Source organism: Lethenteron reissneri, chromosome 36 (genome assembly GCF_015708825.2).
Source record: "Lethenteron reissneri isolate LAM-NWPU_2019-01 chromosome 36, ASM1570882v1, whole genome shotgun sequence".
In the NCBI taxonomy this organism is placed as follows: Eukaryota; Metazoa; Chordata; class Hyperoartia; order Petromyzontiformes; family Petromyzontidae; genus Lethenteron; species Lethenteron reissneri.
Genome location: NC_083814.1, coordinates 12,329,791 through 12,356,224, shown reverse-complemented (window position 1 = coordinate 12,356,224; position 26,434 = coordinate 12,329,791). Strand labels below are relative to the sequence as shown.

At 57.7% G+C, this 26,434-nt stretch overlaps 2 protein-coding genes across 3 annotated transcripts; both read left to right on the top strand.

Annotated features, from left to right (window-relative positions):
• Window positions 1-1,124: 1,124 nt before the first annotated feature.
• On the top strand, window positions 1,125-3,023 carry C36H1orf56 (chromosome 36 C1orf56 homolog). Of its 2 annotated transcripts, XM_061566055.1 has the most exons (3): window positions 1,125-1,235; window positions 1,831-1,980; window positions 2,669-3,023. In XM_061566055.1, the coding sequence occupies exons 1-3, from the start codon at window positions 1,187-1,189 to the stop codon at window positions 2,893-2,895; spliced, it is 426 nt and encodes a 141-aa protein (XP_061422039.1). In that variant the 5' UTR covers window positions 1,125-1,186; the 3' UTR covers window positions 2,896-3,023. The 2 variants fall into 2 exon arrangements, with proteins under 2 accessions (XP_061422039.1, XP_061422040.1); XM_061566056.1 differs by lacking the exon at window positions 1,831-1,980 and having other exon boundaries at window positions 1,147-1,235; window positions 2,669-3,022.
• A 19,238-nt stretch (window positions 3,024-22,261) lies between these two features.
• LOC133351042 (potassium voltage-gated channel subfamily A member 7-like) lies at window positions 22,262-26,141 on the top strand. The gene is made up of 2 exons (XM_061565928.1): window positions 22,262-22,562; window positions 23,603-26,141. Exon 2 carries the CDS (start codon window positions 23,613-23,615, stop codon window positions 25,203-25,205), a length of 1,593 nt encoding a protein of 530 aa, XP_061421912.1. The 5' UTR covers window positions 22,262-22,562; window positions 23,603-23,612; the 3' UTR covers window positions 25,206-26,141.
• The last annotated feature ends 293 nt before the right edge of the window (window positions 26,142-26,434 follow it).

The window sequence follows — 26,434 nt, the reverse complement described above, 5'->3', positions numbered from 1 at the left end:
GCGCGCGAAGCTGCAGATGCCGGCCGAGTCCACGAGGTGGCAGCACCTCCTCCACAATGGACAGCAACAAGACAAAGGTCGCCCGCATAGCCTTCGACAGGCGATTGGGGCAAGTGCCGTTAGCGAGGAGCACCTATGAAGGCCGGCACGGCGCACGAGGGGGTGGGCAGCACCACGCCCGGCCGCCTTTGTCTCCCTCGTGGCGATGTTTTACGCGCAGCATCAGCTACTGAGTCGGCATAAGGGAGGGGGGCCCAGGACGGGTTGAAATCGGATCGGGAATCGAACTCGGGTGGCCGGGTTCGATGCGTCGCCTGTTTTTTTTATTTTTTCCCCACGTGAAAGCCGCCCGGTGTTGTTGACACGTCACGTGTCGCGTTGTCTTCTCGTTGGCTCGCAGCAGCAGCAGCATCACCAAACCATTTGTTATTTTTTTATTCGAATCGGTGTCAACTAGGGGTGAAGTTCACTTCAAGGTGGCTTATGCAACTTGGCCGCTCGGGTGAAGAGTAGAAACAAGCTGATGGAAGAATCAACAAGAGAACGTCTCAGGGAGCGTGGTAACTCACTAATGAAATGTCCCCTTCTTACCCTCCCATCACGGTCCAGTGTCCCGCCCCGACATCGCCCGGCGATTGCGACCCCTCCCCCTTGAGCACCTGGGACCCCCCTCGCCCCCACCCCCTCGTCCCCACCCCCCTCGTCCCCACCCCCTCGCCCCCACCCCCCTCGCCCCCACCCCCCTCGCCCCCACCCCCTGGTCCCCACCCCCCTCGCCCCCACCCGCCCCCACCCCCCTCATCCCCACCCCCTCGTCCCCACCCCCCTCGCCCCCACTGCTTTGGAGCGTGAGACGTGAGACCGTCTCCCCCACACCCCCGCCCTTCTTCCCCCCCTTCCCCCCCCCACCACCGCTTTGGCAAGTGCGACCGTGCCCCCCCCCCCCACCGCTTTATCACGTGGGCACGTACCCCCCCTTCCCCCCCACCGCTTTGGCCAGTGGGCACGTACCCTCCCCCACCGTCCCCCCACCGCTCCTCTCCGCGCAGCTGCACCGCCTGCGCACCCGCGATAGCCGAGGGACGGCGCGCGCGCCACCGCTCGTGCCCCCCCCACCCCCCCCCCCCCCCGCGAGACGAGGCCGGCCGTTGCGAGGCGGGTAGAGACGCAGCGACCCCTCGCTGCCATGGAGCGCCCGGGTCGAGGTTCGACTCCTGCCCCTGGGGGTGTCCCCGGTAAGTCGGCACACACCGACACGCCCGTGCACGCAGGTACCACGAAACGTCGCTCGTTCTAAACGCGTTTCTTACACGTCCCGTCAGTGGCGCGCGCGGCCTTCTGGGATCGCTTACTTATCAGCAGCGTTTGTTTCGAGACAAGGCGAAGACTCTGGACAGGGCTCGTCACGCAGTGTCTCATCAGCAGGCTCCGGCTTGCTTCACTCCCTGCTCTAGTGGCCATCGAGGCGATGTTCGTGTCACATGCACAACGTTGAGCCAGCGGTGGGAAATTCCACATTCCTCTGGCGGGTGATGTTTATCCACAGAGACAAGCAGTTGGTCTGCGCCAGAAGTGCGGTAACTATTTTATCGACACCGGAGAGATGATGGGGCGAGTCAGCTCCTCTCAGCCAGGATGCGAGCTCTCAACCCTGTATGCATGTTGAACTTCTCTTGCACCGTACAGAGCCAACTGGTCCTCTTCCGCTGAGCCACCCGGCCAGACGCGGAACTCATGGGGAAACTGATATCGCGCTAATCGTCATATCGCGATATTTCATATCGTGGCAACCTTCCCATGATATTCTCCGGGTTTTGTTTTGTACATCAGAGGTGGCAACCCAACGTGCAGGACGGATTCAAGCCCCTGTCCTCCCTCTGGTCGTCACTGCTCTCTTCTGCTGCTCCTACTGCCTCATTGTGTTCACGGGACACGCAATTGCGGAGTTCCCTTACAAGAACGAGTTTGTTCGAGACGAAGGCGAGAGTTAACACCCTTGACACTTTGGACATGAGTTCGAATGCACACCACGGCGAGCACGAGTGGCGAGTCGGGTTGCCACCCATCCCGTTTTTATCCCAGGATCGTACTCTCGTTGAGGGGGCAATTGTTTACTGTTTTGGGAGATTTCACGGGACAGTTAACAAATTCCGATTGTTTTTTCAATTGCTCAATTATAACAACAACAACGTACCACTTAAGACCGTGCATTCACATGCAGTAGTCCTCCCCTCTCCTTGATATTGTGAGATATTTCCTCCTCCCATGATATGTCCAGTTTTGATATCAGAGGTGGCAACCCCAGTGGTGAGTGACATCTGACTCAGGCCTGGATTACCCACCACTCACGCAGAGTGGCTCCTCCTGCACACCAGGGGCAGCCGATGTTAACTCGGAACTCAGAAGAAACACTCTCGTAGGTGGAACACACCACGTTGCTACGATGTCGCAGTCTTCTTGTTGTTGTTGTTGCCGTACGTCTGATGATGTCGACGCAGAGAGACCAGGTACTGCAAGTTCACATTCGGGCGGTCAATCCCAGATAAGCGCGGCAGGAATGACAGAGCTGTTGCGAATCGTCGCCGCGACGTCTCCTTCGGCGTCGGTGTGGTCGTGATACGATTCTTGTAACTCCCCCACCACCACCACCCCCACCACTCCTCGCAAGGTGCCGGTGGGACGCCGCCGCTGCGGCTGAGCGCGTGGGGCCCGTGGCAGTGCCACTGCGAGGCGGGCACGCAGGCGCGCTGGCGCCACGTGCTCCGGGCGCAGGTCACGCGGCCCGCGCGGCCCCCGCAGCTGGTGCAGGAGGCGGCGTGCAACCTGCAGCAGTGCACCCGCTGCACGGCGCGAGACTGCCGCCTGCTGCCGCACAAGCGCGCCGTCGGCTTCTGAGCACCGCCTCCCCCACACATTCATCCTCCCCCCCAACCCTCTCCTGCCCCCACCCTCCTCCCCCCACCCCTCTCCTGCCCCCACCCCTCCTCTCCCCCAACCGTCTCTTGCCCCCACCCCTCCTCCCCCACCCCGTCCTCCCCCCCAACCCCTCCTCCCCCCACCCCTCCTCCCCTCTCCCCCAGCCCCTCTCCTGCCCCCAACCTCCCTCCCCCCCAACCGTCGTCTGGCCCCAACCCCCGTCCTCCCCCACCCCCTCCTCCCCCCAACCGTATCTTGCCCCCACCCCTCCTTCCCCCACCCCTCCTCCCCCACCCCTCCTCCCCCCAACCGTCCTGTGCCCCCACCCCCTCCTCCCCCCACCCCTCCTCCCCCCCACCCCTCCTCCCCCCACCCCTCCTCCCCCCCAACCCTCTCCTGCCCCACCCCTCCTCCCCCCACCCCTCCTCCCCCCCAACCCTCTCCTGCCCCCACCCCTCCTCTCCCGCCCCCCCGCTGTGTGGTGCCCTGACCTGCCAGACAAATATTAAAATCTGATTTAAAATACACCAAGTAATTGTAGTAGGATGAGGCTTTCGCGACCAGTGTTATTCATAATAGAAGTTGTGGGTTAGATCGCGCAAATATAAATGTGTCGTTAAAGCCGCCACCACCCGACACAGCCAATTAATAAAGTTTGTCACGTAAACCAAACGTGTCAATTCGTCACCGGTACAGCACACCGTTGCCTTAGAGAGTACACCCACAAATCTGTCTGTCGCCTGATGATGCTAGTTGTAATTACTGGCGAAACGTCGCACTCAAATGGCAAACGTTGTGGATTTACGTGCCAAACCATACGAATTAGCTGTGCCGGGTGGTGGCGGGTTTCACGACACAAAAAACCTCTTATGGACGATTTTAAACATTACGGCTCAGACATATGTGTGTATGTTGAATTTCTCTCGCACCATCCGTAGCCGACCGTGCTAATCAAGGGGTGGGGGTGTGAGTGAGTGGGGGGGGGGGTGAGTGAGTGGGGGGGGTGTATAGTTACGACCCCTCGTGTGAATAAATGACGTGGCCACGCGCGAGATTGCGACTCACGCCGACAGTAGTCGACAAGACCGACGGTGGTTGTTGCTATTGTCACAGAGCCGGAGGTAAATAGCAATAGATAAGGCTCGTGGTGATTAGCGCTATTGGCTGCCACCGAGGGCGCAAATCGACGGGGCTGGCGGCGGCAGCAGTAGCAGCGACAGCGATCTGGTTACCCAGTAGCGCAGCGATGAGGCTATCAGCAGAGAGGATGGCGACTTCGCGCGGGGCTATTGATGCACGACCGGCACAGCGATGCAGAACAACACAAAGTAGCCGCGACACGTTCGTCAGTAACACCGCGCGTGTGTGTGTATGTGTGTGTATGTGTGTGTATTTGTGTGTATGTGTGTGTATGCGTGTGTATGTGTGTGTATGTGTGTGTGTATGTGTGTATGTGTGCGTGTGTGTGTGTTAATGTGTGTGTATGTGGGTGTATGTGTGTATGTGTGTGTAGGAGCGATAGTTTAGCGGTTATCGCGCTGCACTATGAACCCGGGTTCGATTCCCGCTCACGGCCAACACCGGTGACGATTTTCTGAACCGGTCCGGGGCATCCCCTAGGTCGACTCAGCCTCAAATAAGTACCTAGTGTGGTGTGTAAACATCGCCACTAGGGAGACAAAGGCGGCCGGGCGTGGTGCTGGCCACCGACCCCCTTCGTGTACCGTGCCGGACTTCATAGGTGCTCGCTAACAGCACTTGCCCCAACAGTCTGTTCAGGCGATACGGGGGATCTTTGTCTTTGGTTTTAAAAATTAAAAATAAAATATATATATATAGCATCGGCGGCGTTTCGTGCGATGGCCCTACTTCAGAGCACAGCTCTAACGGAGGCCCCCATCTCCTTGTCTCTCGGCGTGAGTGAACAACTCAGCGGCGGCTTGCGGGTCGAAACGGCAACCCGTGTCACGTGGTCACAGCGAGACCGCTCGTGCGCCTGGCGACTTCAATGTGTCTGCCGGCTGGTGGGAGGAGGGCATTTTGACACGGACGTGGCCCCACATCATAACGTGGCCGAACCAAAAATAATAAAAAATATATTATTATCAGAAGGCAAGAAGAGCTTGGGAAAAAGAGACGACAGAAGGGGGGGGGGGTATCTGGTGAGATCCGGTGAAGTCGGCGAATTCAGGGCGACTTGGTCGTCTGCCACCACCACCACCACGACTATCACCACCACCGTCAATGTCACTGCCACCACCGTCAATGTCACTGCCACCACCGCCACCACGACTATCACCACCCCCGTCAATGTTACTGCCACCACCGCCACCACGACTATCACCACCGCCGTCAATGTTACTGCCACCGCCACCGCCACGACTATCACCGCCGTCAATGTCACTGCCACCACCACCACCACGACTATCACCACCGCCGTCAATGTCACTGCCATCACCAACACCACCACCACCACCGTCACGTGGCGAACGCGGGCACCGGCCGCTCTCCGCCGCCGTCGGGGACGTCTTGCGTGCCACAGCTGACGGACGGCACGGCGACCTGCACGGCCCTCCTCCTCCTCCTCCGCCGGTGTCGGCAGCGCAGCAGCGCCCTGGCGACCTCGGCGCGCAGCTCGGCGGAGCGCAGCCCGTAGACGAGCGCGTTCACCACGGGCACGCCGCACGCGTTCGCCGCCTGCAGCACCGTCTTGGCCGCCACGACGACGCGCAGCGCCGGGGGGAGCTCCTCCTCCGCCGTGTGGCTCAGCCGCTCGGGCGCCTGGAACTCGGCCACCTCAAGGAGGAAGATGGCCATGCCCGTGGCGTAGGAGACGGCGAGCAGCGCGCCGTGCGTCCAGCACGTGTGCAGCGCCTTGCGGCGGGACGGCCCCGGCCTCGAGCGCTCGCCGGCTCCGGCGCCGGACATCGACGCCCGCATCACCTACAGGTGATAGGGGGCCGGCCATAAATGACGTCGCGCGATTTTGGACGATTTTTGACCCCCCCCCAAACCCTCGTCACACGGCGTCACAAAAAGTCAACCTCCCCCCTTAAATATGACGTCACAAAGCTCTGCCCCCCCCCCCCCCCACAAAACCATATTTCCATTTTGAAAATAAAACATTCTTCACATCGCTTTAAACTATTGCATTGTAGTGCGTATTTAATGTGGCGCTGCACTCTGATGTAGGAGTGTTGTTATAACAATTCTATATTTATTTAAAGTTGCGCATTTTGACGTGATGTCACATTTTCAAATCCCCCCCCCCCCTCGTCATACACCGTCACAAATGTCTGACCCCCCCCCCCTAGGTGCGTGACGTCATTTATGGACGATCCCTAATAACATGTAAAAATCTCAACCGGTCTAACTGTAAAGCCGTTTTTTTATTCACTCAGTGAGGCCCACTTTGAACTGTGTAGATTCATTTTTTCAAAAGCGACCTGGCCATGATAAGTGATAGCCCAACGAAGTGGCTTCTCATCACGTGGACATGCATAGCAGCCACACGCTCTAAACGCGCTGTGATGTTGGTTCTAAAAATGTGGAGGAAAAACCGGAGGACCCGGAGAAAAATCCCCGCGACCACGGGGAGAGAGAGACACGCAGACTCCAAATATACAGCAGCAGGCGTCAGGGATGGGATCGACCCCACGACCTGCTGCATACCAGGCGAGATAGTTAACATCTCGCCACTGTGGCGCTCCTACTTGTAACTTGCCGTCACGCAGTATTCACTCGGTCTCGACAAGAGAGAGAGCGAGGAACCACAGCAGGGAAAGGCAGCAGCAGCAGCCACGCGGGGAGAAGCCGGCGCTCCGAACGCTTTGCGAGAAGCACAAAGAACAAAGCAAGCAACAGAAATAATGAGGATCCCTTGTGGAACGGCTCACTGCACTGTGGAGCCGTTCCACAACGACGATTCTGCACCACTCGCCAGCGAAATACATCCCAGTGGGTGGGGGGCGATCTTCAGCGTGTCGGGTTCACGGCCCGGTGAGGGGACGACGCGCAAACGGCGTTGGCCGCTAGCACACACACACACACACTCGCACACACACGCTAGCACACACACACTCGCACACACGCTCGCACACACACTCATGCACACATTCACGTACACACACAAAGATCCCCCGTATAGCCTGAACAGACTGTAGGGGCAAGTGCTGTTAGCGTGCACCTATGAAGGCCGGAACGGTACACGAGGGGGTGGGTGGCCAGCACCACGCCCGACCGCCTACGTACACACACACGCACGCTCGCACACACACTCACGCACACATACACACACTCGCACACACTCTCACACACGCGCACACTCACGCACACACACGCACACACACTCGCACACACACACGCACACGCTCGCACACACACACACTCACGCACACACTCGCGCACACATGGACACACATGGACACACACGCTCACACATGGACACACACGCTCACGCGCTCACGCACACGCACACACACTCGCACACACACACACATGAACACACTCGCTCTCACACACACACACTCACGCACACGCACGGCAGCGAGGAAGGCAGCGCCCGAGTGTCGCGACGGAGCGTCGGCCTTGCCCAGACCACCAGCTCACGTGGGAGCCCTTGGGGGGTGGAGTGGGGGGTGGGGTTTCCACGTCACCTTGGCGTAGGTGAAGGTGCTGAGCAGCAGGAAGGCGGTGGACATGACTCCGGTTAAGGCCGAATCGAAGGCGACGTCCGAGGACGAGCTGTGGCACGAGGCGACGGCCAGCGACATGTGGTCGCACATGAGGCCCGGCAGGCGCGGGGGTCGGGGGGGCCGCGTGGAGGGGCCCCCCTCGGAGCCTCCGGGGGGGGTGCAGGCGCGCAGGTGCAGAGAGGCGCCCAGGAAGGAGGCGGCGACGGCGAGGGACGCCGTCCAGCCCACCGCCAGCGCCACGCAGGTGCCGCGGCCGCCGTGCGTGCAGCGGAGGTAGTGGAAGGGGTGGCAGATGGCCAGGTACCTGGGTCAGGTGCGACGCGGAGGGTTGGGGGAGGGGGGGTTCGTGGCGACGGTGGCACCGCGGCGAGCTTACGGCGAGATGTCCGACGTTTCGCTCCACGTGCCGAGAGCTTCGTCGGGAACGGAGCCGTGACTCCCGGATGGGTGTGAGAATGTCCCCACGACGCACCCACCCCCTTACTGACCCACCCCCCACCCCACCTACTCATCCATCCAGCCCCCCCTCCACCCACCGACTCACCCGCCCGCTCACCCCCCCACCCCTCCACCCACCGACTCACCCGCCCGCTCACCCCCCCACCCCTCCACCCACCGACTCACCCGCCCACTCACCCCCCCACCCCTCCACCCACCGACTCACCCGCCCGCTCACCCCCCCACCCCTCCACCCACCGACTCACCCGCCCGCTCACCCCCCCACCCCTCCACCCACCGACTCACCCGCCCGCTCACCCCCCCACCCCTCCACCCACCGACTCACCCGCCTGCTCACCCCCCCACCCCTCCACCCACCGACTCACCCCCCACCCCTCCACCCACCGACTCACCCGCCCACTCACCCCCCACCCCTCCACCCACCGACTCACCCGCCCGCTCGCCCCCCACCCCTCCACCCACCGACTCACCCGCCCGTTCACCCCCACCCCTCCACCCACCGACTCACCCGCCCGCTCACCCCCCACCCCTCCACCCACCGACTCACCCGCCCGCTCACCCCCCCACCCCTCCACCCACCGACTCACCCGCCCGCTCACCCCCCACCCCTCCACCCACCGACTCACCCGCCCGCTCACCCCCCACCCCTCCACCCACCGACTCACCCGACCGCTCGCCCCCCACCCCTCCACCCACCGACTCACCCGCCCGCTCGCCCCCCACCCCTCCACCCACCGACTCACCCGCCCGCTCGCCCCCCACCCCTCCACCCACCGACTCACCCGCCCGCTCGCCCCCCACCCCTCCACCCACCGACTCACCCGCCCGCTCGCCCCCCACCCCTCCACCCACCGACTCACCCGCCCGCTCGCCCCCCACCCCTCCACCCACCGACTCACCCGCCCGCTCGCCCCCCACCCCTCCACCCACCGACTCACCCGCCCGCTCACCCCTCCACCCACCGACTCACCCGCCCGCTCACCCCCCCACCCCTCCACCACCGACTCACCCGCCTGCTCACCCCTCCACCCACCGACTCACCCGCCCTCTCACCCCCCCACCCCTCCACCGACCGACTCACCCGCCCGCCCGCTCACCCCCCCACCCCTCCACCCACCGACTCACCCGCCCGCTCACCCCTCCACCCACCGACTCACCCGCCCGCTCACCCCCCACCCCTCCACCCACCGATTCACCCGCCCGCTCACCCCCCCACCCCTCCACCCACCGACTCACCCGCCCGCTCACCCCTCCACCCACCGACTCACCCGCCCGCTCACCCCCCCACCCCTCCACCCACCGACTCACCCGCCCGCTCACCCCTCCACCCACCGACTCACCCGCCCGCTCACCCCCCCCCCCACCCCTCCACCCACCGACTCACCCGCTCACCCCCCCACCCCTCCACCCACCGACTCACCTGCCCGCTCACCCCTCCACCCACCGACTCACCCGCCCGCCTCACCTGTCGAGCAGCATGCTGGTGACGGAGGCGAATCCGGCGCTGGACGTGAACGAGAAGAAGAAGAGCTGAGCGCGGCACGCGGACAGCGACAGCGGCACCGCGGCGGCGCCGGGCAGCCCCGGGCGGGCGAACAGGAGGAGCGAGAGCCCCGCGTGGGCGCGCAGGAGGTCCGCGAGCGCCAGGCTGGCCATGAAGCAGAACATCGGTTTGCGGCGGAGCGCCGGCAGGCAGGAGATGGCCGTCACCAGCGCGGCGTCCATGGCGCAGCCGACGGCGTAGAGCGCCACGGCGAGGCCCTGCACCAGAGGGGCGGCCTGGCCCAGCCCCAGGGCCGGGTGGTAGGAGAGGAGCTGCGAGGGGTCCTCATCGTCGTCCGGCGGCGCCAGCGACGCGTTGGGCGACGCGCGGCTCATCCCGCGTTGCCCGCACGGCTGCCCACGTGGGCTGCCGCGCGCGGTTTGCTGTGGGTGGGCGGAAGAGTTGGAAATTGAAGTGGGCATCTTCATCGCGACCGCCGCTAGTATTAGTATTGCGACCATCATGGGTATCATCATCATCTTCTCTCAACTCGGCTGCCCTAATACAAGCACGCGTTCCGCCAGAGCAGGCGTGGTTGTATTGGGGTAGCTGAGTGGAGTAGTGCACTCGCTCCACCAGAGCACCCACCCAGGCACTCCACCACATACCTCGCCACCAACACGAGCGCCCGTACCCTCTAGGCAACACAAAGCTCCCCACCCACCACCATCACCACCACCACCACCCACCACCATCCAACACCACCACCCACACCACCACCACCCACCACCACCCCCACCACCACCCACGACCACCCACCACCACCCACCACGACCACTCACCACCACCCACCACCACCACCCACCCCCTACCCCACCACCCACCACCCACCACCCACCACCACCCACCACCACCCACCACGACCACTCACCACCACCCACCACCTACCCCCACCACCACCCACCACCACCACCCACCACCACCCCGTAGTCTTGAGCGGACTGTTGGGGCGAGTGCACGCGAGCGAAGCGGCAACGCGCACCACGCCACGGCCGGGTTCGCTTCACAACGCCGCGCTCGAGGTGGCTGAGTCGAGTCTGAGTTGACCCCGGGGGTGGGGCGGGGATCCCAGGAGAGGTTCTGAGAATAATAATAAAATATTAAAATAATAAAATAATGCTCGTCGCCGTCAGGGGCCGTGAGCGGGACTCAAACTTGGGTGGCCGTGCTCGTGGCGAGACGTAAACACGGGGAGAGAGAACGCGCTCACGCGGACTCGATCCCGGCGCTCCCACGCGTTCATCATCATCACAATCCGCCGCGGTTTGGAGACGCGAGCCAGAGCGGTGCGGTTGAGGCCACGCAACCCGACACTGCGGGCAGTCCAGTAAAGCCGGAGAGATACTCATAGAGATACACATAGAGACGCACATAGAGATACATAGAGAGATACTCATAGAGATACACATAGAGATACTTATAGAGATACACATAGAGACGCACATAGAGATACATAGAGAGATACTCATAGAGATACACATAGAGATACTTATAGAGATACACATAGAGACGCACATAGAGATACATAGAGAGATACATAGAGATACTCATAGAGATACTCATAGAGATACTCATAGAGATACATTAAAGATGAGGCACGGACCGCGCAGTGAACCCACCGTGGTCTGGGCGCCTTCAACGCAGCAGGAGGAGGAACAGCGACACGACACCAACTCTGTCTCTCTCTGTATCTCTCTGTCTCTCTGTCTCTGTCTGTCTGTCTCTCTCTCTGTCTCTCTCTCTGTCTCTCTCTCTGTCACTCTCGCTCTGTCTCTCTGCTGAAGCCCTCTCGTCGTGACCAGCAACAGCAGCACCAGACCTCGACATCGGCATTTAGCTCGGGAACATACTGACACTGCCACCATCAGCAAGAACATAATGTGGTCCATCCACTGCTGGACGAAGGCTTCCCCACGACGCCGCCGGAGCTACCGCGATCCTGCCCCGGGGAAGATCCGCACGAGTATCTGATTTCATGGCTCCATCTCCCCGGGCGGACCCCATCCTCTCGTACGACCCCGTAAAATCCATCGATGGCTTCACACCTCCGATGGGCAGGGTTGGCTACGTACGGTGCGAAAGAAGTTTCACATGCAATGCAATGCGAACTCGCTCCGACGGCGCCTTTCTCAAAGCCAGCGGGTCCCATGGACGTAAAGTGATCCTCTTAGATAGGAACAGAGGCCTCATCCAGCAGTGGAGTGGCCGATCCGACGCCGGCACGAGGCAGCCTGGGGGTCAGGGGGTAAATCCGCACCTCGGTCACTGCCGCGCTCTTCTCGATGCGCTGCGCCAAATCCCACGGCCGAGGGCCCCGGCGCCCGTGGCCGCGTGCCCCCCCCCCCCACGCCCCCCCGCGGGTCGTCACTCGCGGGGCGCGCCGAGCGAAACGCCGCCGCCGCCGTCGTCTGCGAGTCTCGGGGGGGGGGTCTGGGAGTCTGCGAGTCTCGGGGGGGGGGGTCTGGGAGTCTCGGGGGGGTCTGGGAGTTTCGGGGGGGTCTGGGAGTCTCGGGGTCTGGGAGGATCAGCGGCGACTCGGAGGCGGCGGCTGCGTTTGTACCCCGAGCGGGAGGGTCACGGGATGACGAATCGGAGCTCGCGAAGTGGAGGGAGGGAGGATGGGAGGCGAGAGAGGGAGAGGGCACGCGTCTGCTGACCCAGCCCCAGTGAGGGATGTGGGGCAGTGTGGTGGTGGTGGTGATGATGGTGATCGTACTGATGATGGTGGTGGTGGTGATGATGATGATGGTGGTGATCGTAGTGATGATGATGATGGTAGTAATGATGATGGTGGTGGTGGTGGTGATGATGATGATGGTGGTGATGATTATGGTAGTGATCGTAGTGATGATGATGATGGTGGTGGTGGTGGTGGTGATATGATGGTGGTGGTGGTGATGATGATGGTGATGATGATGATAATAATGATGATGGTGGTGGTGATGATGATGATGGTGGTGATGATGATGGTGGTGATCGTAGTGATGATGATGATGGCGATGGGATGCTCTGCCGTGATGGGGTAATCGTTCACACTCATCATCAGCAATGGCCACTCCACTGCTGGATGATGGCCTCACCCCACACCCCCCTCCCACCTCAAGCCGTCGCAGCGTCCCTGTCTTTATTTATTGATGCGTCGTGACTTGTTTAAATCTTCTCTACTTTGCACGCCTGCCGTGTTTCTGGACTGTTTGTTGTTGCAACTTGCTGACCCGCCCCGACTTGGACGTGTGTGAAAAAAGCTTCATAGCTCATCGGATTTCCTCCTGCATAATTAAAGAGTCTGATTGTGACCTCTCACGCGTCTTGCGATACACCAACACTCCACCGCACGAACACACCCATTACACTCTTACTACTACTATGCCGGTAGGAGGAAGCTACTGGAGCTACGGACTTTTAAAACAAGATTAACGAACTCATTTCTTTAAAACTCATTTGTGTGTTTAGTTTGTTTGTCATTGCTCCGAACCTCTCATGAGAACGGTTGGCTACGTACGGTGCGAAAAAAGTTCAACGTACATACATACACACATAGACTCACACGAAGACCCATGGACTCACACAGAGATACCCATGGACTCACACAGATACCCACCGTTTGTTGTCCTTCCCCCGCACCTCCGATTTGCACGGCTGGCTACGTATGGTGCGAAAGAAGTTCGACGTACGTGCGTGGACGAGCTGATTGTCATAGCTCCATCTCCTCGGCAGACGTACCCTCCTCACAAGTTCCCCGTTCCTTTGCTGCCACTCCGTTCCAAGACTTCTGACCATCGCCCCTCGTGCAATTCAAGCCACGCCGGGCCCTGCCAACTCACCCACTCACCTCGTTATAATCATTTGAATGATGCCATTCAACCCTTGCGAGCGTTCCCCTAATCCGTGTGTCCCCCTCTCTCTCTCTCTCCCTCTTGCTCTCTCTCTGTCTGTCACGCACTGTAACTTACCAGGATGCACGTCTCTACCCCTTTTTTGTGGTGGGATGTTTATTTTTTGTTGTTTGTTGTTCCGTTTTTTTGCGTGGCGATCGGCGGCGGCAGCGGCGGCACCGGGAATTTTGCAATCCACAAACGTCGCCCCGGTCAGACTCCCGAGTCCAACTCCCGACGGCGCCCGTTCAAATAGTGGGGGGCCGGCACGCTGGGGTCCTCCCACGCACCCCTCCAAACGCGCTCAAGCAGCATTGTGCCCGGCGTAAGGCACTACCACGAGAGTACAAGCCACGTCTATCCATCATAACCCCATTCTATTGTGCACTATCTTATTATAATTCTGTTCCAGACTCTTCCGACAAAACAAATGAAGCCCTGGGCACCGAGCAGAGTTGGTCGATCATACGCTGGGGTCGAGTGTGGCGTCCTGCCGCTTACTTGCAAGTCTCCCTCCTGTCGTTGAGCGCGCCTGAGTCGACCGAACTCCCTCCTCGAGCGGGCTCACCTCGATCTTTCTCGCAGAGGCTCCTTCTGCCAGCAGTTGACGCGAGCCGAGCAATTGCAGGACTGCGCCTGTCTGTCGCGACGACGACGACGACGATGATGATGATTATGCTGGTCGAGCAGGAGAGTTCGGCGCAGCGGAACAAAGTTGTAAAACTTTACAACCTCCCAGCTCAAAAGACGCGCGCACGCACGCGGTGGTTATGATGATAATGATGATGGTAGTGGTGGTAAAACCCTGGGTGTATGTTTTGCCCCCCCCCACCCCACCCCCTCTGCCAAATATACAACACGTCTCTGGCCGTGTGCGAAACGCGGCACTGGAGTTGACGTTGAAGGTGGGGGGGAGCCCCCTGCCCGTCGCAGCCCCGAAGCGAGTGGGGGGGGGGGTCCCAGCAAACCCCACGTGTTTACGAGCGCGCCCGTCACGGCCCGGTAACAATCGCAACCCGCGCGTCCATCACAGATGGGAAGTTTGGCTCAGCAGCGGGAACTCGGAAATTGCGCTGTTCTCTTGCGCATTCCGCTCGCCTCCTGTAGATGCCCCCCCCCACCCTACGCGGCTGTGAGCCGTGGCGTGACGAGGGGCAGGCAAGGGGGTACCCTGCCCCCCCACTGCTCCCTCCCTCCCTGGTGGCCAAAGCTACGAGTTGCCCCCCCCCCTTGACGACCACCATGAGATGTTGTCAACAACGGTGTCAAACAACACAACGTTAGTTTGCGACGACGGAGCGCCCCTACACGGTGGCTAGGAGATGTTAATTACCTCGCCTGGTGTACAGGAGGTCGTGGGTTCGATCCAGACCATGACGCCTACTGCTGTATATTTGGAGTTTGCGTGTCTCTCTTTCTCTTAACATCATCACGGTGGCTAGGAGATGTTAATTACCTCGCCTGGTATGCAGGAGGTCGTGGGTTCGATCCAGACCATGACGCCTACTGCTGTATATTTGGAGTTTGCGTGTCTCTCTTCTCTCATCATCATCATCACGGTGGCTAGGAGATGTTAATTACCTCGCCTGGTATGCAGGAGGTCATGGGCTCGATCCAGACCCTGACGCCTACTGCTGTATATTTGGAGTTTGCGTGTCTCTCTTTCTCTCATCATCATCACGGTGGCTCGGAGATGTTAATTACCTCGCCTGGTATGCAGGAGGTCGTGGGTTCGATCCAGACCATGACGCCTACTGCTGTATGTTTGGAGTTTGCGTGTCTCTCTCTCATCATCATCACGGTGGCTAGGAGATGTTGACTACCTCGCCTGGTATACAGGAGAACGTGGGTTCGATCCCGACCCTGACGCCTGCTGCTGTATGTTTGGAGTTTGCGTGTCTCTCTCTCCATGGTCACGTGGACTGTTCTCCGGTCCCTCCCGTTGTCCCCCTTCCATGTTTAGAATCATGCTTTTAGATTATTTGACTGCCTTACCTGGTAAGATAAAATAATAGTTTAGTGCAGTTTTAATGTTCGAGACCGTGCGCGTGACGATGTGATTAGGCAAGAGGAGCTGCGATAATAAAACAGCCTCGAGGTGCGACCGTGCGAGACAAATCAAATGTCGGACCCCTCACCTCAACCGATTGCCGCACCCCTCTGAGCTGACTGACGTCGTTACTACGCCACCGACGACGTCGTTACCTACGCCACTGAATGCATCGATAGATCAGTGAAGTCAAATTGCATTCGGTCCCGTGTCTCTGCAGAAATGCACCGCCGATGCTTGAAGGAGGCGCCTGGACATTTACACCGACAGCTGATTAACAGTTCTCGTGCGACACGTGGGTCAATATTGCCGTGCTTTGTCAATACACGTAACGACGAGGGTATATGCACACATAACAAAGACAAAGATCCCCCGTACAGCCTGCGCAGACTCTTGGGGCAAGTGCTGTTAGCGAGTACGGCACATGAGGGGGTGGCCAGAACCAACGCCCGGCCGCCTTTGTCTCCCCAGTTGTAGCGAACTTGTACACACCGCACCAGGTACTCAATTTTAGGCTGAGCCGACATAGGGGAGGCCCAGCACCGGTTCAGATAATCATCACCGGTGTTGGTGGCCGTGAGCGGAAATCGAAATTGGGTCGCCGGGTTCGTAGCGCAGCGCGCTAACTGCTGCACTACCGCTCCCCCCATCATACTGTATAAGTATATACAAACACAGACTTTGGTTCTTTCGGTAAAGTCACGTAGAAATAAAATAAAATAAATATTTATGTAATTTTTGCAAACTTTATTATTTATTTTATTTCATTTCTACATGACTTTACCGAAAGAACCAAAGAGTAATTCCTGCAGTCACGAAAGCTTCAAATCAAACACACATCTATACTAATTTAAACGAATCCTTCACTATTTTGTCATTTTACCATATAAGGGCCGCTGAGCTATATCGCTCTTTTGCAGAAGCGGCCTGGCCACAAATGACAACTCAACTATACAAGTCCACGTGGCTTCTTCACTTAGAACTGTATAGCAGTCAAATACGAAATGTGGCGGGGAAAACCGGAGGACCTGGAGAAAATTCCAAGCGACAACAGAGAGAGACACGCAACCTCCAAATATACAGCAGGCAGCAGGGTCGGGATCGAACCCACGATCTCCTGTACACCAGGCGAGGTAGTTAACATCTCACCACGGAGAGAGAGACACGCAACCTCGAAATATACAGCAGGCAGTCAGGGTCGGGATCGAGCCCACGACTTCCTGTATACCAGGCGAGGTAGTCAACATCTCACCATCGAACCCACGACCTCCTGTATACCAGGCAAGGTAGTCAACATCTCCCAGCCACCGCGGCGTGCATGCGAGGCGATGTTCTGTGGCAGCACGGGGCTTGCGTTTAAGCCGACGGCAGCGTCGCTATATCCTGGAGCGCACTGCTTCCACCGGCTTGCACAACAGCCTCGGCATATCTTGCGAGAGGGACATCTGGCAGGTCGCACACTCCAATAAAAGAGTGCGTCCGTGCACGCGAGCGGTGATATGGCCGGACAGACGGTTCACGGTGGGGTCAAGTGCTGTGAGCGAGGAGAAAGGCGATGCAGTGTTTGGCCGTGGTTATAGCCCATCGCGACGAACCCGGCCACCCGAATTCGATTCTCGCTCAAGGCCACAAGCATCATTGGCGAATATTTGAAACTGGACGCCTCCCCCCTAGGTCGCCTCAGCCTTAAATGAGTACTTGGTGCGGTGTTGGTGTGAATCGTCAGCACTTTGGGAGACAAAGGTGATCGGGGTTCACAGTGGACGATAACGATCCGGCTACTGTGTGCCTCGTATCACGGTCCAGATTCGTGTGAAATATTGCCATCAAATTATAGGAACTCCTCTACTTACGAGCATTCGCCTTACGAACTTTCAGAGATACGAACAAACCCTGTCCATTTGTCCAGTTGCCTGCTCGCACCGAGAGTCATAAGTTCACCGCCGCGCAATAGATGGCGGTGGTGGCATCTTCATCTGCAGAAAATGAAGAACCAGTAGCATCTACATCTGCAGAACACGAAGAACCAGTGGCATCTACATCTGCAGAACGTGAAGAACCAGTGGCATCTGCAGAACGTGAAGAACCAGTGGCATCTACATCTACAGAACGTCAAGAACCAGTGGCATCTACATCTACAGAACGTCAAGAACCAGTGGCATCTACATCTACAGAACGTCAAGAACCAGTGGCATGTGAAGAACCAGTGGCATCGACATCTACAGAACGTGAAGAACCAGTGGCATCTACATCTACAGAACGTCAAGAACCAGTGGCATCTACATCTACAGAACGTCAAGAACCAGTGGCATGTGAAGAACCAGTGGCATCGACATCTACAGGAGATTATACAACTTGTAAAGACATTCCCCGTGCACACACCGTATACACCGTGTTTGGAATCGACATGAGTAAGTTGGACAAATCAACTTGCGAACAGACCACTGGAACCTAACTCGTTCGTAAGTAGAGGAGTCCCTGTCCCCAACTCGGTAAAACCACATCGCAACATCGCCCCCTCCTGCCAGACTATATATATCCGCCTGTGAAACAACGCATTTGTGATAGCTTTGCGATATCTTAACGGGGCGGACACCAGATGTACCAAATGCTGGCTATTATTGGTTCTATAACCAAACACCACCACAAGCAGAGTCAAGTAACGACCAAAAAAAATTGACTGACGTAAATAGAATTAAAACAATCTAATGTAGCGCAATGGGGAAAATAGAAAGCAGCGTCAAAGTGAATTGAGAAGGAAATGAATGGAAAATAATAGGGGGGAACGGAGAAGTGGCAACCGATGGAGAGATGAGGATGGGGAGGGAGAGGCTGCTGCATCAGGGACGCTGCTGCAGCTGCAGCTGCTGCTGCCGCTGCTGCTGCAGCTGTTGCTGCTGCTGCTGCTGCACGTAGCGGGGTCTGTTTCTCACAGCGGGAGGGAGGAAGCGGACGAGGAGCGAGGGATTCGAATTGGGGGTGGCCACACGGACGTCGCGTGATTTACGCGAGGCTTGAGCTGATTTAGATATACACAGCACAGCGTGCAGAGCTGTGCGTGACGTTGTATACACGCGAACTGTACGAGTTGAAGATTGTAAAAAGCTCGCGCATGAGAGTGCAAACCGCGTATCCCGTCGCGTGTCTGTCCCGCTGAGATCGTGGATTTGAATCGGGGTCTCAGCTGGCCGTCGTCAAACCCAGTTGTGGCGCGTTTGCGGCACTGTCCGCTGACGTCCACCGATCAATCAGGGAGAGTCGATTAGCGGTGCGCGTGTCCTGATATTGGGGACGCTGCGAACGCGGGTCTGGTGATACCGGGAGGAGGTAACGAGACGAACGCGCGACCGCTCGTGGTGACGATGTGCGCCATCTGGTAGTCTGGTGTCAACCTCATCGCACTGCCTTCTGGGAAGCCAGCGGAGCGATTGGACAGGCAACACTCTGTTGTTGTACGGACAAACTCTCCTCTTTATGCCACAAAATACCAAATATTAACTAAGACAACGCTAAGCCATATTTATTTTAGCAGGTAAGGCCCACTGAGCTAATTGGCTTTATTTTTCAGAAGCGACCTGGCCACAAATAGCATCTCAACGAAGTGGCTTATCACGTGGAAATGTATAGCAGCCAGATACTCTAAACGCGTGTTTCTTAATGCGGAGGGGAAAACCGGAGGACACGGAGAAAAATCCACGCGATCACGGGGAGAGAGACACGCAAACTCCAAATATACAGCAGCAGGCGTCAGGGTCTGGATAGAACCCACGACCTCCTGTACACCAGGCGAGGTAGCTAACATCTCTCCACCGTGGCGCTCCAAATAATCACTCAGCGTCGCTTTGGAGGTTGTCATGAACAAATGTAAATAATGTCTTCCGCCCATCGTTATTTCTTCACGCGAAGAGTACAACAATAAACCATCGTAGATGTCGTATCGGACGCACGTCCCTCTAGGGTGGTGCCTTACGAGCAGCGTTTAATGCATCTGAGTACATACTGTACATACGTACATATCGTCAAGAAGCAGCCCGTAAAGAGCCGCATGCGGCTCCGGAGCCGTAGGTTGCCGACCCCTGGTTTAAGCAAAACTGGGAACTGCTTTCGACATCCAGTGTCCATCAGCAGCGTCAGACCTCAGTGCCGGTGAACAGCCAAATGTTTGTAGGCGAGGGCCTTCCGTTTAGATAAGGGTCTGAGTTCAGGATGAGAATCTTCTTTTAGACTGGAGGACGAATCCGATGAACTCTGAAGATCTTTTTCGCAGACGTCCGAGTGTGGGCGGGTCAGCAAGTAACAGTAGCACATCTTCGGACTGTGTATGATGCACGATACAAACGATACGCTGACTAGTCACTTTCTTCCCAGATCTGTTCCTCCACGTGAGAAAATATATATAGGTGCCGTGGTGGCGAGATGTTAACTCCCTCGCCTGGTGTACAGGAGGTCGTGGGTTCGATTTCGACCCTGACGCCTGCTGTATATTTGGAGTTTTCGATGCCTCTGTCTCCGTGGTGAGATGTTAGCTACCTCGTCTGGTATACAGGAGGTCGTGGATTCGATCCTGACCCTGACGCCTGCTGTATATTTGGAGTTTGCGGTGTCTCTCCCTCCGTGGTGAGATGTTAACTAGTCGTGGGTTCCATCCTGACCCTGACGCCTGCTGTATATTTATTTTATTATGTACCTACGTGATTTTACCGAAAGAACCAAAGAGTATGGATTCCTGCAGTCACGAAAGCTTCAAATCAAGATTGTATATTGAGACTTTGCAAGCCTCTCTCTCCTTGGTGATATGTTAACTCGCTCGCCTGTTATGCAGGAGGTCGTAGGTTCGACCCTGACGCCTGCTGTATATTTGGAGTTTGCGTGTCTCTCCCTCCTTTGTGAGATGTTAACTCGCTCGCCTGTTATGCAGGAGGTCGTAGGTTCGATCCTGACCCTGACGCCTGCTGATGTATATTAGGAGTTTTCGTGTCTCTCTCCCTGCGGTCGCGTGGATTTTTCTCCGCGTCCTCTGGGTTTTTCCCCTCCACATTTAGAATCAACATCACCACGCGTTTGGTGTATTCGGCTCCTCTGAATGTCCACACGGTGATACGCCGCTTTGTTGAGCTGCCACTTGCGATCACACCGCTTCCGGAAAATAGCGACGAAGCTCACTGGGCCTGACCTCAGTTGAGCAGCCAGGGAGCTTTAACACATCCCGTCAGGCCCACACAGATCCACTCAGCCTCGACTCTACCGCCAGAGGGCGACTGCCCCCGCGGGCCGCCTCCACGCCACGCGCCTCTCACTGGGACCCGCCTCCCACGTCTCCCGCCATGTGGATTATTAACACGATACGATCGTTGTTTTCACGATACGATATAACATTTGAACGATACGAGTTTTTACGATACAATATGAGTTTTTACGATACGAAACAAGTTTTCACGATATACATTTTCACGATTTGAGGTTTCACGATAAGATGAGTTTTCCCGATACGATATGAGTTTTCACGATTATTGTTTTCAAGATACGATTTAAAATGTTAACGATACGATATAAAATGTTAACGATACGAGATGAGTTATCACGATACGAGATGAGTTTTCACGATACGAGTTTTCACCATACGATCATTGTTTTCACGATACGATATTACATTTTCACGATACGAGTTTTCACGCTATGTCGATTATCGCGATGTCAGTTTCCCACGACGTTTTCTCAATATATTTGGCAGATAATTGCACAAATGTTTTTGTGCTTTTGCTATAAGTTCGGGACAAAATAATGATTGACTTTAAGAGTAACACAATTGAGTTTCACTCAGCATAAGTCTGCAATAAGCCTTATATTTTTTATAATCGATGACGCTTGTGTGTTGAACTTATTTCGCACTGTACGTAGCCATATCGCACGTACTGTCAGCTAGTTAATAAATAAAATAATGAAACTGACTGCTACAGTAGGGAGTCCAAGTTATGATGCAACCACGCACATGGCATGTTTAATGGGAAATACTGTACAGCTGAAACTTGATTCGGAGCTTCCGTGAGTGCAGGAATTACTCCCTTTGGTTCTTTCGGTAAAGTCACTTAGAAATAATTTATTTTAATTTAATTTATTTTCTTTCAAAGTGAAAGAACCAAAGAGTAGTGACTGTACAGCAATTTAAATTGAACTGTCATTACCGTCTTTCGTATTTTCGCAAATATATATTTTTTCTAGTCAGGAATCATGAGATTTACGCTATTTGTGTGTGAAACAATTGCAATAACATCGGCGATAATCGTCGACATCGTGCGATAGATATCGTAGCGCCGCCATATCGCGCCGACTTGATGAATAATTCATTCACCCCATGCGCTCACGGGAACCGCTACCCCGGGAGAGGTCTTCGACGAGAGGTTCCACGCGCAGGATGGGGGGGGGGGGGGCTTAGGAGACCCAGAGTCGGGGTCGCGGGCACTCGGGGGGGCTCTGTAGCCCGCGGGGGTTGCGAGCCGAGATGACGGGGTCCGTACGCGACGCTTCAGGCGTGCGTCGCGAAGTTCGCCGTGGGAGCCCCCCCCCTGCCGGCGGCTCCCCCCACTCCAACCCCTCCCCCCTCAGGTGAGTCCAGACGCGTGACGTCATTACCATCTCAATGTCGAGGGCGGCGTCCGGGTACTCGGTGATTTAAAAGCGGTGGACCCGCTCAGCTGCCACTAGGAACTCACCTGCCACAGCCCACCTGCCACAGCTCACCTGCCACAGCTCACCTGCCACAACTCACCTGCCACAGCTCAGCTGCCACTAGGAACTCACCTGCCACAGCTCACCTGCCACAGCTCAGCTGCCACTAGGAACTCACCTGCCACAGCTCACCTGCCACAGCTCACCTGCCACAACTCACCTGCCACGAGAACTTCGCCTGCCACGTGGACCTCACCTGCCACAAGAACCTCACCTGCCACTAGGAACTCGCCTGCCACGAGGAACTCACCTGCAACAGATCCCCGCACGTGTCAGCACGCCTGGGTGTCGTTCTCCAGGTAAGCGCGCGAGTCTGCTGGGTGCAGCCACCGCAGTCAATTGGCAGGTTAATAAATAAATAACCCCATGTGGTGGGGTAAAATGTGGGTACTACATCTCGTTGGAGACGCCTGGCCAGCATGGAAGAGTAGGCCAAATACCCCCGAGGGCCGGCCGCCAGTAGTGTAGCCAACAAGCAATGGCAGGGCTGCAAATGTTGTTATTATTTTTTACCAGCTACCACTTAAAACTCACGAATGTCGAATTAATCCGAGTTAGCACGTGGCAGAGGTGCAGGGATGAAAGTGCATTGGATGTGCAAGGCATATAAAACATTTTTTTTTTAAGTAATTGGCGTTTATTTATTTAGTTGTTACAATAATAGCGCGAGAGGCGAGACACACAGAGAGAGAGCACGTGGATGACCGAGGCGCCCAAAAGTTGTTGTGATGGGAACGCAGATGAGAGCCGGCGGTGAGCGCAGCAGATATTCCTCGGTTGCAGTCATAGCACTGGCCAAGGGTAGCGGGAACGTCTTGCGCACATTTCTCGTCTCGAATTTAACAACGGCGCGATTTGCACCGAGCGGCATTACGGAAGGCTGATGCACGATGCGGATCGAGTGTCGGGCACCGTATCCCCTGCGCCGCATAGTTGCACGGTGTTCCCGTCGAAGAGTTTTAGTAATTTCATTTTGTATTTACGTCGTTAATTTTCTGGTAGTTATCTGACTAACACCTCCCCCCCCACCCCTCACTCGAATCCGGCTTGGAGAAGCTTCGCCGCACATCAGAAGAGGGGCAACCACGCACGGCAACATTCGCCGGTCTCTCTGTCCATTGCCTCTTTAAATACCTCCATCTAAGAGGAGGGAGGCACAGCCTGGAGAAATCCCACCCAAGCCGGTGCCAGATCAGGGAGAATTAAATCAAAACAACTCCTCCAGGATGTCATATCAACACCTCCACCACCTCGCCCCTCTCCCGAACCTCCCCCTCTAACCCCATTGTCCACCTGGCAAAACCTCACCTCTGACCTCCCCCCCTCCCCCCATTCGCAGGGCACCACAAATGGGCACCCTGGACGCCAAAGCGGTCGAGGCGTTGGGGTCCATGGACTCCAGAGGACCCGTGGGTCTCGGGTCTCCATCCTCGGAGCTGCCCTCCCCGGGGGACCTGCCCCTCTACTCCATGTGCATCCAGACGGCCCCGGCACCGTCGGCGCTGTCGAGCTGGGCGATCCCGTGTCCAGCCGACGAGCAGCGGGCGGCGAGCGCTCGGGACGCGTGCGAGGCCTCCGCGGGGAAGCCCCAGGAGGAGAAAGAGCCCCCGGACCGCGTGACCATCAACGTGGCGGGGCTGCGCTTCGAGACGCACCGCTCCACGCTGGCGCGCTACCCCGGCACCCTGCTGGGCGACCCCGCCCGGCGCGACCGCTACTACTCGGCGGGACGAGAGGAGGTCTTCCTCGACCGCCACCCGGACACCTTCCCGTCCGTGCTCTACTTCTACCAGTCCGGCGGCGTCCTCAAGCGGCCACTCCACGTGCCCTTCGACATCTTCGTGAAGGAGCTGGAGTTCTACGACCTGGGCGACGAGGCGATGAGCTCCTTCAATGAGGAGGAGGGCTACCTGCCCCCCAAGGTGATAGAGCTGCCCACGCGGCGCGCGCAGCGCATCCTGTGGCAGCTAATGGAGCACCCCGACAGCTCCGTGCTGGCGCACCTCGTCTCCATCGTGTCGCTGATCTTCGTCTTCATCTCCATCGTCGTGTTCTGCGTGGGGACGCTGCCGGGATTTCAGACCGACGGCTTCGGGCAGAGCTACGTGGTGAACGACGCGGCGGGCAACGCGAGCGACGGGAACGCGACCGATGGCAACGGGACGAGCGGGAACGGCACCGCGACGGGCGACGTTTCGACTTTCACGGGCGGGCCGCTGTTCACCACCGAGACGGTTTGCGTGGCGTGGTTCTGCCTGGAGATCGTGCTGCGCTACGTGTCGTGCCCCAGCAAGCTGGCCTTCTTCAGGGTCCCCATGAACGCGGTGGACATCGTGGTGGTGGTGCCCTACTTCATCACGCTGGCCATCGACGTGGCCAACGTGGACTCGGTCAACGGGCAGCACACCGTGTCGCTCGCCGTCTTCCGCGTGTTCCGCCTGCTGCGCGTGCTGCGCATCTTCAAGCTCTCGCGATACTTCAAGGGGCTGCGCATCCTCGCCAAGACGCTCACGTCGAGCGTGCGCGAGATCTTCGTGCTGCTCATCTTCCTCCTCATCGGCGTGGTGCTCTTCGCGAGCGCCGTCTACTTCGCCGAGTCCGACCAGCCCAACACCACGTTCCGCAGCATCCCCGAGTCCTTCTGGTGGGCCGTCGTCACCATGACCACGGTGGGCTACGGCGACATGACGCCCTCCACGCCGGGGGGCAAGATCGTGGGCTCGCTGTGCGCCGTCTCCGGCGTGCTCATGATGGCCCTGCCCGTGCCCGTGATCGTCAACAAGTTCACGCTCTACTACGAGCTGGACCGCAAGCAGCAGCTGCTGCTCAGGCGCATGGCGCAGGGCGAAGGGGCCAACGTGCGACTCTCACAGCGAGTGACGCTGGCGCTGGGACAGGCCTGCCAGTGCGGCGGCAGGCGAGGTAGTGCCAGGGCCGCGTGAACTGCCCCCCACCAATCACCCCCCACCACCTCCACCCCCCCCCCCCCACACCAACACTTCCCCACACATGCGCCGGCGCGGTGGGGGTCTGACTGGGGCACCTGTTCCCCTCCCTGCTCTCCCTTTGCTCTCTCCCTGCTCTCTCCCTGCTCTCCCCCTGCTCTCTCCCCATTGCTCCCCGCTGATGACCGCTGGTGCTCGCACGGCGGGGGAGGGAGGAGTGGAGGGGCGTGAGCCACGCTGGGGCAGCGCGGGGAAGAGATACGAAGAGGCACTTTTAGCACTCACCCTGACCTCGCCCTGACCTCACCCTGACCTCACCCTGACCTCACCCTGACCTGACACTGACCTCACCTGACCTCACCCTGACCTCACCCTGACCTGACCCTGACCTCACCCTGACCTCACCCTGACCTCACCCTGACCTCACCCTGACCTCACCCTGACCTCACCCTGACCTGACCCTGATCTCACCCTGACCTGACCCTGACCTCACCCTGACCTGACCCTGATCTCACCCTGACCTCACCCTGACCTCACCCTGACCTCACCCTGACCTCACCCTGACCTCACTCCAAACAGCGAGCCACTCGCTCCAAACTTGCACACATCACACCTCGCCCCAACACCACACTTGGGGTGACTAACCCCCCCCCCCTCCCAATTGGGGGCATATGAATTCCGCCCCCCTTAGGGGTCTAAATACCTCCCGGCTGAAGGAATCTGAGCCCTTCCTCCCAGAACTCGTTTCGTGTCCGCGCGTGGAAGCTCACCGCGGGGGTCACGTGACGAGCCGGCCAATGTGACGTGCGAGATCGCAATGCGATCGATGAACGAATGTGATTGTTTAGTCGCGAACTGACTTTAAGTGTCTACTCTTTGGTCTATAAATGATTTCATAATAAAGGTTTCAAGGTGCCTGGTGCAGCTTCAATGCGTGTATGTGCTTCTTAATAAAAAAAAACACGAAGTATTATTATTATTTACGTATTTATTTATCCAGCAAAGTCAAACTGAGTCGTGTGACTCTTTTTTAAGAGGGCCTTCCTGCTGCTGCTGCTACGTAAGTTTCGTTTTACTTTAAGATGTAATTGAGCCCAATTAATGACGAGCTGTGTTGATTATTCGCGTGGGAGGAGACCCGCAGTGTGTTAGACTGCAGGTGGCTCGGTGCGTGACTCAGATGTCGTCAAGACATCTGTGAACGAGAGCTTCAGAGCTCATCGGAT